General features: G+C 55.0%; 1 protein-coding gene across 1 annotated transcript in view; it reads right to left on the reverse strand.

Moving 5' to 3' along the window:
- Nucleotides 1–229: 229 nt before the first annotated feature.
- Nucleotides 230–15,324, reverse strand: part of LOC311226587 (LIM/homeobox protein Awh-like) — a gene marked incomplete at both ends in the record, with an annotated part of 43,752 nt that continues 28,657 nt past the window's right edge. Inside the window, one exon of the mRNA XM_084312007.1 lies at nt 230–622. Coding sequence (XP_084168133.1) covers nt 230–622 — 393 coding nt within the window. The remainder of the gene's footprint in view (nt 623–15,324) is intronic.

The following is a 15,324-nucleotide window of genomic DNA, read 5'->3' on the forward strand; positions in this document are numbered from 1 at the left end:
GTCTGTAGTGTGATAGTAAAGGGTTAACCTTCTGTAGTGTGGTAGTGAAAGGGTTAACCGTCTGTATTGTCGCAGTGAAAGGGTTAACCATTTGGTAGTGCGGTAGTGAAAGGGTTAAAAAGTGGCCTGACTGGGGCTATATTCCGCGCTATATTTCCCAGCCTGAATGATTTCCCCAGTCTAGCCCTGCATGCACGTCAAACACAACGTCAAGTTAACAAAGTGAACTCTAACAGTAATATGTTCTAAGACTAACATCAGAATTGCCATCACTTTCCACTCCATCTCCCGACTCTCCAAAGTCACCGTAGCCCACCAGAGGGGAGGCGTACCCCGGTGCAGCCTGGGAATCGTAGTCCAGGAAGAAGGAGTCTTTTAGGCCCTGCGATCGGTCAACGGCTGGGCTTTGGGGCAGGTTGCCGAGTGGAGCGGTGAGCAGTGAGAGCTCCAATTGGTCAATGGTGCTGGCGTGGAAGGTGCGGGATAGGCCGGCGGAGCAGGTCTGGGGCGGGGAGGTGGCCACTGTGGCTTCAGATCTCGAGGGCGCGGCGGGAGAGTTGCTCTGGGAGTCGTCGGCTGAGAGGGAGCGTCTCAGCTTTGCCCGCGCATTCTGGAACCACACCTGTGTGTGTGTGTGTGTGTGTGTGTGTGTGTGTGTGTGTGTGTGTGTGTGTGTGTGTGTGTGTGTGTGTGTGTGTGTGTGTGTGTGTGTGTGTGTGTGTGTGTGTGTGTGTGTGTGTGTGTGTGTGTGTGTGTGTGTATGATCAAATGTGAAAGGGAAAGAGAGAAAGACAGTTTGCTATCAGCCAAGCAGCACAGAGGAGGTCATAGAGGTCAGCAAAGGTACAATACAATATTCTCTTTTCATGGTCATCTGTTACATCATACAGCAAATAAAAGTTTTTATGACTCACCAAATGAGAATTGAGATAGAGAGCGAAAAGCAATTGATTCCTACTGATTCCAAATTTCTTTCGAATCCCAAATCTTTCTCTTTGCATATTATTTCCAATTATATTATATTATTTTCCTTGATTGACAAACACTTACAAAACGGTATCTATCAAACGACCATATTCTGTGGCCGATGCCTCAATCTGGTAAATTAATTGAATGTTGCTTTGTGGAGGAGATTCCTCTTTAATGAGGAGGGATGGTGGGCAGAAGGACGGTGTAAATGTATTTTGTAGGCCCAGGGACTCAAGAAACAAAAGGGTAAATTAGACACATTTTGTCCAAAGCCACTTACACATTTCTTTGTAATTCAGGCATTGGTTGCCTGTTCGTTTTTAAATCACTAAATGGCAATGCACCTGCCTTTTTAGGTATGTGCCCAGTAGAACCTTTACTGGTATCCTAACTGTTCCACAGGCTAGAATATTTCAAAAATGTTCTTATGTACCCCAGTTGCTACTGCATGTACATATTTGTGTTTTATTACACGTATATGTTCATGCATACCAACAATTTTGCCTATTTTATCCTCCACCCATCGATTATTTATAGCAACACTACTATCACCAACATCCAAGAAGGGGGATCCCCCCTTGAACGGCCCTTCCAAGGTGTGACGGATACGTCTGTGCACCGCACCCGCGCATGTTAACTTGTTCCCTCACCGTATTGTTTAGTTAGTTATATAGTCGTACTGGCGAATCGCGTCTTGCTCTTCGCAATCGAGATGTACCTCATCTCCAGTACGTACTGTACTTCATTAACGAAAACAAATGCACCCAGCATCTGACCAGTCCCCGCCCCAGTGCCTTACTATAAGGCACCAGGCGTGGTCACCACTCGCCCTTCCTCTATTTCGTTTCCATCATGGCGGATGCTTGCACCCTATGTAACTAGCGTTATGAAAAGTATAAAGAAATTGCGCAATGTTGAGTATTCGCTGGAGATTTGCCAACCCCTGGAATCTTCTCGGCATGTTCCAACGGCACGTCGGGTCTGTCCTGGTGTTTCCTCGTCTCTTGGCAGCAGATCGAGGGACAGCGTACGATGTTTAGCTATAGAGTTAACTCGTACACAGGTAGGCTCTGTGCCATCAGGCATTAACGCTGGTGTTAGTAATGCTGCTTGTTGTTCTGTTGGACAACCGAGTTGTGTATCGGCGCAAGGGGCAGGATGTCTGGGTGAACGTCCCTCTGAGTTGGACGTTTTCCAGGCTGCCCTGGAGCGCGCTGCTAATGCTAATGCTATAATGCTGGGTCACTGTTCTAATGTTCCCCGCTGTGGGATGTCACTAGGCATAACAATGCTGGCGTTGGTGATGTTGCTCGAGTTGTCCCGGGAGACAACCGAGTTGTGTATCGGCGCCAGGGGCAAGATGTCTGGGTAAACGCTGTTGTTTTCCCCGTTACCCTGGATCGCGCGGCTAACGCTATGCTATGCTGGGCTACTGTTTCTGTTTGTCTCCCCGTTGAGGGATGTCTGTCTACAGTCTTCCCTCCTATTAACCATTCATGCTGACGGTCAATCGGTGTCTACTGTGGGAGTATTGCGGGGGGCTTTGTTTACCTTTTCATGGGTGAATGGGCTGAGGTCTAGGGCTGGTGTACTGTTTGTGAATATTATGAATGATATGCGGGACTGGTTTTCTCTGGTCCGCATCCCCTTAACGTTGTGTGTATGGGCTAGCCCATTCTACAGTATATTGATGGTGTTTTTAGTTCATTTATTCATTAACCCCTTCATGGTGCACACCACAGTGGAGGTTGCTGGTTGCAACCACCACTGGTGCTCCGTGTTTAGCATCAGTCCTTTGCCTTTGACATGTTGAAACAGTGCCCCACCCGGCCGATGCCATGAGGTGGGTCGGCCCGGCGAGTGGCTGGTGGGCTGTTAAAGCCTGTACCGCCACGGTATGGAATTGGCAGCGATTAGTAACTTTGTTCGAATTGCTGTTTTTTCTGTCGAAAATGGTGTCTGGTGGCGGGGCCATGAGGGCCAGCCGACGTCGGAACATCGCGCGAGGTTGTTGACGTTATTAGCTTTGACCTAGCCGCAAGCTATAACCGCAGGGAGGTTCCCTCGTCAGGGCTCCCCTCTCCGCAGAGGATATTGGTCTTCCGCTGGAGCGGGGGCGGTATTTGTCCTAGGCCCCACACCGCCTCACACCGCGCAGCCAGAGGTGAGAGCACGGCCTCGTCAGCGACTATGGCGGGGCCCTCGACAGGTGGCCATGTTTCCCCCGCCAGAGGTATCCTGGGCGTTGAGTCAACAGGTGTCCACAAGGCCGACACCCTTGGCGGCCGAGGGATCGGCAATGTTGGATGAGCACGGCCTGAAAAACCGTCGCCGTCCTGCCGCGAGCAGCGCGCTCTCCAATCACTCCCTCCCCCAACACCAGCGGAAAAGGGGCTCTGATTTGTTTCCTTTGGCTGCGGGCCGCAAGCCTTCGTTGAAGCGCATGCGGCCCCACGTTTCGCTTCTCATGGGGACAGGGGCTGACACCCAGTTGATGGCTGAGCCTGGGTCTGTCCGTGAGAATGTTGTGCTGTCAAGCGGCTCCCACACCATAAGCTGTGTTTGGTTGAGCCTGGTGTTACGTCTGTCAACTACAAGTGTTGTCAGCAGGGGGGCTCGAGACCTTTTTGAGGCACACAGTGCAGGCTTCCCCGACCTCGCCTTCGCCAGGCCGGGTATCATGTTGGTGCCTCCCACTCCTGAAAGATTGGCAGTGGTCTCGCAGGCGCGCGTGATTTGGGTGGTAGTAATATCACTGCAGGGCTACGGTGTGTAGGAACCCATGGGGGCATGACACCTTGCATGTCCAGCTGCAGAACAACTCCTCAGCATGTTCTGGAGGGGTGTTCAGTGGGGGAGCTTTTGTCACCTGGACTGATGTCAGCTTCCCCCGTATCAAACCGGCCCTTTCTGTCAGGGTCCCCCCTTGGGTGCGATTGCCTCGTGGGTAGTGTCAGGGTCCGACCCGACTCCACGGAACACTCTGCTCGCACGGGTCCAGGGTTGGCTACGCACAGCGGGTGGGACCGGGCCGCCTATCTACAGTTCCTAGCGGACCTTCGCCAAATGGCGGCGGGTGTGTTGGGAGTATCATCACATATGGCTACAGCAGTACCATATGTCGAGGTGGATGGAGAGAACGCTGTGGCGGGGACTTGTATTTACACAACCCCACCCGTTTTCGGGTTTGGTACAGACCCTATTCTCAGGGTCACCAGCAGTGACAGCTCTGGTCAACGAGATCCAATCTCTGTTGACGAAGCAAGCCATCGTCGTGGCGTTTTCCTCCCGGTATTCTCTGGTGCCCCGAGAAATTGGGAGGGGGGGGTGTCAGACCCATGCTGGACCTGTCCCATGGGAAGGTTCAGCATTTTTTGGATCATCTCCTACCTGTTGAACACTGTCAGGTGGGGGCCTGGTTCTCCTCCATAGACCTGTAGGATGCGTATTCGCATCCCCGATCTTCCATCCTAGGGCTTACCTATGCTTCCTTTGCAGGGTTTAGCGTATGAGTACCAGAGGCTGCCGTTCGGCTTTTCTCTGGCTCCCCGCATCTTCACCAAGTGCGTGGAGGCCGCACTGGGGCCTCTGCGTCATCAGGGGTTACGAAGTGTATTCTGCCCTGACGACGTTCTGGTCCTTGGCGGTCAAGGTGGATCGTCAGGTCTCATACCAGGCAGGTGGTGGAATTCCTACCAGCCTGGGGTTTGCTGTAGACTGGAAGTAGAGTACTCCTCTTCCCAGTCAACGGGTGGAGTGCTATGGGCATCCCTCTCAGAGCGTGTTATCGACACGCTCGGGAGGTTCCGTCCTAGGATGGTTATGGCGCTGTCCGTGATACGCCTGCTCGGTATGATGGCATCTGCTCATTCCGTGGTCCCTCTTGGCCTCCTCTTCACCCCAGGAGGAGGTTACGGAGGTGGTTTTTTTCCAGTATGGAAATAGACCCGGTGAGAGGCAAGTGGAAGCGGCTAAGGATCCCGTGTCAGTACTGGGGGACCTCACCCCCTGGGGAGGGCCTGGGGTCCTCACCAGGGTGGTCCCCATGGGCAGTAGGCTGTCACACGTCGTGTTTTTCACCGACACCTCCCTCGCTGGAGACACGTCGGGCCAACGCAGTAGGGGGCAGCTGGCAAGCCATGCTGCCCGGTCTGCGCTAGTAGCGCTACGTTCAATGTGTTGGTATTGAAGGCGGTCCTTCTGGTCCTCAAACGGTGTTTGATCAGGACGGACAATACGACGTCAGCGTCGTATATCGACAGACAGGGAGGAGTACGCTCCCCCCGTCTGCACCGGGCGGCGTGCGGCTGGCTATGGGCGTTCTCCGTCTGCGCAGCCTGAGGGCTCTCCACATCCCCGGCAGGGTGAATGTGGGTACAGGTGTGATGTCGCGGGGCGGTCCTCACCCACCTCACGTGGGGATTACGTCCGGACATAGTCAGACAGGTCTGGGACCGATGCCGTGCCGCCTGGGATTCTTTCCCCCCATACATCTGTTAGGTCAGTTGTTGGGGCGGGTACGTTGGGGAGCGCAGGTCCTTGATCCTGATTGCGCCGGACCGGGGCGCAGCTGTGTGGTTCCCGGTCCTGATCCAGCTCTTGGTAGCCCCGTCGTGGCCTGTTCCTTGGTCATCGCGGGCCCTCTCTCAAGTGCACGGGTCTCTGTGTTAGTTCCCTGTGCTGGGCCAGCCGCTGATGGTTTGACTGGTGTGAGGGTGAGTCTGGAGAGGATGGATCCTTCTGTGGTTGGTACCATCCGGAACGCGCATGCTCCCTCCACTATCGCGGGTTACGCGGGTAGGTGGCGTATTTTCCAAGAGTGGTGTAAGGCCACCCTCTTGTGAAGCGTTTCCTGCTTGGCGCTCTGCGCCTTAAGCCGGTGAAACGCTCTCTGGCTCCGAGTTGGGATCTTCAATTGGTCCTCGGTCGGTTGTCCGAGGCCCCGTTTGAGCCTCTTGAGCAAGCGCCTTTGGAACGGCTGTCGTTCAAGACTGCTTTTCTGCTGGCCATCACCTCCGCTAAGCGCGTGGGTGAGCTCTGTGCTCTCTCGGTGCGGCCTGAGTGTCTGTCTATTCGTTTTGATAGCGGTGCCACTCTGAGGCCTAACCCAGTCTTCGTGCCAAAAAATATCCGAAGCTCTTTTGCTCCGGGGATATTGTGGTTCAGGCGTTTTCATCCGCCTCCTCACGCTAGTGAGTTAGAGGCAAGCCTTCACCTGTCATGTCCGGTCCGGGCTTGGGGATTTACCTCAGCCGTACTCAGGGCCTCAGGGCTACCGATCAACTTTTTGTCTGTTGCGGTGGCTCTCGCGCTGGTAAGGCACTGTCGAAACAGCGCCTGTCCCATTGGTTGTGCAAGGGCATTGCCCTTTGCTACACGTTGGCTGGGCTGGCCCCCCTGGGGGTGTGGGGTGGCGGCCTCTGCCGCCCTGTTAGGAGGTGCCTCAGTGGAGGACATCTGTGCTGCGGCCTCATGGTCCTCCCCGGGTCCCTTCGTAAGGTTTTACCTCATGGACATGACGGGGGTTCTGTCTCCCAGGCGGTTCTGAGGTCTGGAACCTCCCCTGCTTCCCACCTTTTGGTGGGTTAGCAGGGATGTGTGGGTGTGGACCACAAGGTGTTGTGGACCACAAGATGTTGTGTCACACGTGGTCCCGCCTGTGCTGTGCATTTAGAGGTTTCTAGTTCCCTCTTTTTCGCATTTGGGTGGAGTTGACTGCCGCCCCCTCTTCACTAGGAAGGAGGGGTGACGGGACTCCCCTCCCCCCTGATGTGGGCTTATGGGTCCTCAGGGGGTGAATTTGTCGGTCCTCGCGTCTGCTCTGTCCCCATATCTCGATGGCGAAGAGCAAGACGCGATTCGCCAGTACGACTATATAACGATAGGTTATGTATATAACCTAGTTATATGAGTACTGGCTGAGCGTCTTGCTCTTAGCGCGCCCTGAGGTCCCTTGGGGGGGGGTTTCTGATGGAAACTTTTTCCGAGGAAGGGCGAGTGGTGACCACGCCTGGTGCCTTATAGTAAGGCACTGGGGCGGGGCCTGGTCAGATGCTGGGTGCATTTGTTTTCGTTAATGAAGTACAGTAGGTACTGGAGATGAGGTACATCTCGATGGCGAAGAGCAAGACGCTCAGCCAGTACTCATATAACTAGGTTATATACATAACCTATCGTTAATGTTTGTACACGTTTACATTCATGATGCACATACACAATTTCTATTTCACATAATGACACACAACACATAGACTTGCGTACTGATATCATATCCATTCTTTATTATTTGACTTAGATGGTTTAAGTGCATTCTCGAAGACACTCTGATGTCACGAGACCGCCGCCATCTTGGTATGGTGGAAAACAAACGGATTTCTACGATCAAATGTATGCGTTGAGCTCCGTTTTTATTACATATTTTATGACATTCTTGTTCATTTCATAACCTTTTCATATAATTTGTTTTGAAAATATTGAGGCCAACATGGCATTTCACTATTTCGAAAGCCTTTCTGGTGATTCTAAGGCGAAAAAAAAGGCATGTAGGCTACTTGAAGATGTAGCAGTGTGAAAAATATTGTATATTATTCAGGACTGCTGACTGGTGTTTTATATCCCTTTTGTACACAAAGACATTCTAACTAGTTTCATTGATACTCACACGAACAATGACACAAGCGTCCCCTTCATAAGAGCACTGGAATATGGATTATAAATGACAGTACTGGATCATATTCTACAATGCGTCTCCCCTTGTGACTGGCAGGCGGGACCAGCAGGGGGCGGTAGCAGGCAGAGAGTGGCGGAGAGAGTTGGGAGGTGATATATGGAGGAGGCAAGCGGAAGCCGTCCTCTTCGGCAGTGAACTTGGACAACGAGTAGTCGCAGCTAACGGGGGCTCTGGAGAGTTGCTGACGTTATGCCAGAGGGCCCCGTGAGATAGCAACGGGTGATAACAAGTACTGGCTAGTGGACACGATATCCTAGCAGTACCAGCGATAGTATATGAATAATTAGTGCAGAGCCAGGCACTAGCAATCGGGTTATGATAGTTACTGTGTGCGGTATAAGTAACGTGCGGTTAACCAAGTATCCAAGTCTTTAACCACCGAGTTATAGTAGTTACAGTGTGCGGTATAGAGTGCGCGCACCAGGACGAGCGTGGGCCAACAACCATTCTGCTCCGGCTGACTTCGACCAGACCTGCACCCGGCTGCCTGCATTCAGCCTGCTCCGGCGGACTTCACTCAGACCTGCATCAGGCTGCCTGCGGCTTACGGGAGTTCCTCCCATCCAGCAGGGGTCGTCATCGCTCAGCACACGCTCTCAGCCGGCGCTGCCTCTCTGCCCAGCTCCGCCTGCTAACATCCTCGCCGAGAGCGTTCGACGCCATCTTGCCTCCCGGACAACAGTGGAGTGGTGAGGCGGCCATTTCGGATGAGTACAAATGAGCATTGATGCTCCCGATTCCTTATACAATACACAGTGTGGTGCAGCCTGCGGGCGAAAGTAACGTTGCTACTACCATTCCATAGGGGTACCCCGAACAATATATGCCGGCATTAAGATAGGACTTTACTGGTATTTTGTGGGCTCACTCTTTTGTTTCATTCCTTTTCTTTGAGCGTGATAAGGTGTGTGTTTCATAATATTTCCCGTTCAGTGAATCCTTCTATTTTCCTCCCCTATGTTCCCCCTTCCTTCCCCATATTACCGACCTGGAGCAGTATATGTAATCCCTTAGAAAAGGTAGATACTGTGTTCAGCCCAGACGTGGGCAGCACTTAGTGTGGGTACCGTGAGAGCACTTGGTGCCTGGGTGTAATTATATAATTGATTTATGCCAGTGTAATTATTGTGTGTTGATACCCATGGTGCAATAATCACCAGACGTAGCATTGTTGTAACTAGGCCACGTTACAATAACACTCATCCAGAACGGGAGCACTGTGTGTGTGTCTTTTATTGAGCCTAACCCTAACCCTTTGATGCGGGTAATATATCCATTATTAACCCCTTCCAATTCAACCTTCCTTTTCCCACTGTAAGGTTTCTGGTGTTACTGAGGGAGGGTACTGCTTGCGGGGGGAACCAAGTTATTTCTTTACCATCCAGTCATTAGGTGTGGGGGGGCTAAGGAGACAATTGTGGAGGGTGAGGGTGTGTTGGGGAGTACTGTTGACTGCCCAAGAGAGAGGGAGGAAGACCAGAGTACCGGACCAGGTTTGTAAATCCTGGGCCTCATACACTCCCACTGCCAGCCTCCAGTTGACGCTCCGGACCCCAAAGACGGAGGTGCAGCTGGCCAGAGTGCTACTGTGTCTCGCTACCTAGTGACCGTGCACCACAGTTCCCACGAAGCAGGGATAATCCACCCTGCTACATTTGGCGTCACGAACAGGATCAACATCCTACTCCACTCCCTCGTAAGTGACGACCAAGAGACCTAAGATGTCGGACAGCGACACCCCGAAGCCGGAGGTCAAAGCCGGGCCGTCCCGGGCGGAGCGACGAGATGACCCGCCGGCCCCTCTCAAAGAGGAAGGAGAGAAAGCCGAGACGGTGCAGACTTTGGCCGCAGAGGTGGAGTTCCTAAAGGGTCAACTCCAAGACCAGGCGGGCGTCCTGGACCACCAGGCCGAACAACTGGAAAGGGCCAGGCGCCAGGAGTCGCTTGCAGCGGCGCAGGCCATGATCCTACAGCTCCCTCCAGCGCCCCTCCCGGTGGTGTACGTCCAACGAGAGCGGAAGTGCAGCGAATTCGGGGGTGAAAAGGAGAGAGGGGAACTGCCTGTGGAAGACTGGATCCAGGCCATGAGGACCCATCTCTGTGCCAGTCGAGTGCCCGCGGAGGACCAAGCGGAGGTCGTACAGCTTCACCTCAAAGGCGAAGCGAAGCAGATGGTACGCTTCCGGACGGAGGGAACTATCCCAGACACGGAAGGCTTGTTCGCGCTCCTCGAGGAAACCTATGGGGACAAGGTCCCGGTCAGCGTTCGACTGGGGGAGTTCTTCGACCGAAGACAGGCCGCCGGCGAGACCGTACGCCAATTCGCCTATGACCTGCAGGAGAGGATCCGTCGCCTACGACGTCGGGCGCCTACGCAGGTTGCCGATGCCGCTGCCCTGCTACAAGAGCGGTTTGTGTGTTAGGCCTCAGAGACGAGGCCCTGAGGAGAGAAATGCGGAAGTACATGAGAGAGGACGGGACGCGGCCGTTTCCTCAAGTCCTGAAGGCGGCGATCGATTGGTCGGAGGACGAGCTGGTCCGACAAGAGCTCCTCCCGGGGTTTAGTACACGCCGCGGCCGCGGAGAGACGAGAGGCCCCACCGAACGTCGACGCGCTGCAGGAAGCTATTCAGCAGCTCAAGGCAGGACAGGAACAGCTAGGTGCGCGCCAAGAGCAACTATTCCTGGCCTTCCAACAGGAACGTGACGCGCCCCGGAGAGGTGCCACTGGGCAGCGATGCCGAGACGACGCGACCGCCGCCACACGGGAACCACCCCGCCGAGATGAAGAGGGCAGGCTGATCTGTTACGCCTGCAATCAACCGGGCCACATCAGCAGGGATTGTCCCCGCTCAGCCCGCGGGCCATGCCTAGCCACTAACCCCGCCCCCGAAGCTCCGGGCCCGACAGGATACCGGCCGGGGGCACGAAGAGCAGTGGACGCCGTCGCAGCCGGAGTCACCGACTCGGCTACAGAGGGCATTGGGATGCAGGACGTGCACGGGGAGTGCCTCACCCTAGACGTTCAGATCGACGGGGTTGAGACCCGCTGCCTCTTCGATACAGGCGCCGAAGTCACAACCATGAATCACTTCAGAAGACACTTCCCGCGGTCGAGGTTGACCCCCTCCAACTGGATCACCCTCATCGCCGCCAACGGGTTGGAGATCCCAGTGGTGGGGTGTCTATACGCCGAAGTGAAGTGCCTAGAGATGACGTTTGTGGGGAAATGCATATTCATCCTAAAGGACGACCCCGCCCGAGTGGCACCAGGAGATGCCGTCCAGGGACTTCTGGGCATGAACGTGCTCGGCGGGGTAGACGGCCTGTTCAGAGGAATCAAGGGGATGCGCCTGGCGAGCCGAAGACGGGTCGACGCTAAGAGCATCGCCATCCACCGTATAGTCACCGCCATGGCCCAAGAAGCCCGAGAGTGTACCGCCCCGGGAAGAATGGGATACGTCAAAGTGGCCGGCCGAGAGCCGGTGGTTATTCCCCCACACAGCGAAGTGATCGTCTCAGGCCGCTGCGAGACGACGGTGGGGATGCGACGCCCCGTGATGCTAGAGAACACGCCAAGTGCTAACCTGCCCCCCGGAATGCTGGTGGCGAACGTGGTGACCTACGCCCGACAGGGAAGAGTGCCGGTGCGGGTGTTGAACCCGACTGACGTTGAGATGGTGCTCAGACCCAGGTCCAGGCTGGCGGAGCTCCACTGCCCCCGTCAAGTGCGGCCTAAGGAGAGGGTGACCGTGGAGGAAGTAGACGGAGGCGTCCGAGTGACGGTGATTGAGGCTCGAGACAGCCCGCCGGAGGTAGAGCTGTACGGAAGAGTCCGAGGACTGGCCGTGCCTGTGCAGGCGAATCTGCAAGATCTCACGCCGGCCCAAGTGAGCCGACTAAATCAAGTGCTGGAGAAACACAAGGCGGTGTTCTCCGTGGACGACGGAGACTACGGTTACACGACCACGGTCACTCACTACGTCCCCACCGGTAACATTATAGCGCGTTCAAGCTGGAACTCCTCGCCCTGAAGTGGGCAGTCACTGAGAAGTTCCGAGACCTCTTGATGTACGCCCAGTTCACCGTGATCACCGACCATAACCCACTGAAACACCTAGGTACGGCCAACCTGGGAGCAGTGGAGCAGCGCTGGAACGCTCAGGTCGCAGAGTATGACTTCGTGGTCCAGTACAAGCCTGGTCGACTCAACCAGAACGCCGACGCCTTGTCTCGCATGCCGATGCGGACCGAACCTGAGGTAGAAGACACCGAAAAAGACTTCCTAACAATACCCGCGACCGGCACTCACACCCGTCAGGGTCTACCGGAACAGACCGCCTCCTTGTGCGCCCCCGCCTCAGTCGCCCACGATGGCTACGTCCTGGTCCCAGCGGAAGAGGTACGGGCCCTGCTAGGCCCCGAGAGACCGACCGAGACATGGGAGGTCCCGAGCGCCAGTGCTTGTCGGATAGCGACACAGAAAGGGAACAGCGGGTATGACTGGGCGGAAATGCGGCAGCTACAGGCGGACGATCCCGAGTTGGGTCCGGTGTGGCGGGCAGTGACCCGGGGAGTCCCCCCCACCAACGTACAGTTAAAAGAGGGAGACCCGAGACTCCGCAAGTTATATGGGCAGTGGGATCGGTTCCGTCTGCACCAACAAGTACTGTTTCGACGAGTCAGTGACCCCCGGGACGGGGAGGAGGTTCTGCAGCTGGTGGTGCCCACGGCCCTGCGACGGAGGATCTACGAGACCCAACACGAAGATGGAGGACACTACGGAGGGCAAGGGACAGTGGACCTGATGAGGCGAAGTTATTACTGGACCGGGATGGCAGAAGAGGTGAAGAAATGGGTGCAGCAATGCAAGCGATGCGCATTAGCCCGGGACGTGTTTCCTAAAGCCCAGGCCCTGATGACCTGCACCAACGTGACAGCCCCCATGGAGGTCCTTGCTATGGACTTTACCGTGTTGGAAAGGTCAGTGGGTGGCTATGAGAACGTTCTGGTACTGACCGACATGTTCACCAGATTCACTATTGCCATACCGACCAAAGATCAGACGGCGAAGACCACCGCCATCATCAAGCATTGGTTCGTGTATTACGGTTGCCCTGCCCGACTCCATGCCGACCAAGGGCGTAATTTCGAGTCGAGCGTCATCAAGGAACTCTGCCGACTGTACGGAATCTCCAAGAGCCGCACCACGCCTTACCATCCTCAGGGGAATGGACAATGTGAGAGGTTCAACCGGACAATGCACGACATGCTGCGGAGTCTGCCCGCAGAGAAGAAGCGAGACTGGAAAGAGCACCTACCCGAGTTGGTACTCACGTACAACTGCCATGTGCACTCCTCCACAGGGTACTCCCCCTTCTACCTGCTCTTCGTGAGAGACGCCCGAATGCCCCGAGATGTCCTGGGGGGACGAGACGTCATCCAGGAGGGAGCGGGGGACCTAGACAAGTGGGTACAGGGTCATCACGAGCGATTAAAGGCCGCTGCAGAGGCCGCCGAGGCCACGGCGAAGCAGGCGTCTTATTGACGCAAGAGGATTTACGACAGGAAGAGCAGAGGTGCACTCCTGCGGGCAGGGGACCGAGTCCTGATACGCGACCACCGGACCCGGGGCCGTAACAAGATACAAGACAAGTGGGAGCCTACGTCGTACGTGGTAGTGAAGCAGAGCCACGAAGGGACACCCGTGTTCACAGTCAGGCCCGAAGCAGGGGGCCCCGAGAGGACCGTGCATCGAGACCAGCTCAAGACCTGTCCATTCCCAGCCTCCGACCCAGAAGCAAGGGTGAGGGCCCCTCGACAGACCCCTGTGGCGCTGCGGAGCTCGTCCGAATCAGACAGTGGAGATGCTTTCGGGTGCCGCCGAGAACCGCATCCTAAGGCGTGTAACCACCCCAGGCCCGTGCGGGACGTCCCGGAAGAGGCAGCGAACACTGGGTCAGACGCGGAGTCGACCCCATCGGGAGAAGAGGGGGAGGAAGGTGGAGACGGAGTCGAAGAGGAGGCCGCGGGCGGTCCACCGATGGCCCCGGAGGGCGAGGCCGTGGTCCATGACCCACCTACAGACACAGAAGAATCCGACGCGGAGTCGGAGGTGGGGGAAGTAGAACCCCCCAGAGTGGAACCAGCCCGGCCCCACAGGAGCACCAGAGGTTGGCTACCCGTTCGGTACCGCCAGGACTACGTGCTCAAGAGTGTGTTTGTTGAACAGTGTGTCCAGCTCATGAAGGAGTGTGTGAAACTGTTAGCATAAAGTACGAGTGTCGATCGATGTGTGAAACTGTTGGTCTCAGGACCGTTTTCATGCATGCGCCGGTTGTTGTTGTTGTTGTTAACTTGCAGAGGACTTAGCAAGTTCAAAGTGGGGGGAAATGTAGCAGTCTGAAAAATATTGTATATTATTCAGGACTGCTGACTGGTGTTTTATATCCCTTTTGTACACATTCTAACTAGTTTCATTGATACTCACACGAACAATGACACAAGCGTCCCCTTCATAAGAGCACTGGAATATGGATTATAAATGACAGTACTGGATCATATTCTACAATGCGTCTCCCCTTGTGACTGGCAGGCGGGACCAGCAGGGGGCGGTAGCAGGCAGAGAGTGGCGGAGAGATTTGGGAGGTGATATATGGAGGAGGCAAGCGGAAGCCGTCCTCTTCGGCAGTGAACTTGGACAACGAGTAGTCGCAGCTAACGGGGGCTCTGGAGAGCCCTGTTGCTGACGTTATGCCAGAGGGCCCCGTGAGATAGCAACGGGTGATAACAAGTACTGGCTAGTGGACACGATATCCTAGCAGTACCAGCGATAGTATATGAATAATTAGTGCAGAGCCAGGCACTAGCAATCGGGTTATGATAGTTACTGTGTGCGGTATAAGTAACGTGCGGTTAACCAAGTATCCAAGTCTTTAACCACCGAGTTATAGTAGTTACAGTGTGCGGTATAGAGTGCGCGCACCAGGACGAGCGTGGGCCAACAACCATTCTGCTCCGGCTGACTTCGACTAGACCTGCACCCGGCTGCCTGCATTCAGCCTGCTCCGGCGGACTTCACTCAGACCTGCACCAGGCTGCCTGCGGCTTACGGGAGTTCCTCCCATCCAGCAGGGGTCGCCATCGCTCAGCACACGCTCTCAGCCGGCGCTGCCTCTCTGCCCAGCTCCACCTGCTAACATCCTCGCCGAGAGCGTTCGACGCCATCTTGCCTCCCGGACAACAGTGGAGTGGCGAGGCGGCCATTTCGGATGAGTACAAATGAGCATTAATGCTCCAGATTCCTTATACAATACACAGTGTGGTGCAGCCTGCGGGCGAAAGTAACGTTGCTACTACCATTCCATAGGGGTACCCCGAACAATATATGCCGGCATTAAGATAGGACTTTACTGGTATTTTGTGGGCTCACTCTTTTGTTTCATTCCTTTTCTTTGAGCGTGATAAGGTGTGTGTTTCATAATATTTCCCGTTCAGTGAATCCTTCTATTTTCCTCCCCTATGTTCCCCCTTCCTTCCCCATATTACCGACCTGGAGCAATATATGTAATCCCTTAGAGAAGGTAGATACTGTGTTCAGCCCAGACGTGAGCAGCACTTAGTCT

This window comes from Notolepis coatsorum, assembly GCF_963971535.1.
Source record: "Notolepis coatsorum genome assembly, chromosome: 4".
Classification (NCBI taxonomy): Eukaryota; Metazoa; Chordata; class Actinopteri; order Aulopiformes; family Paralepididae; genus Notolepis; species Notolepis coatsorum.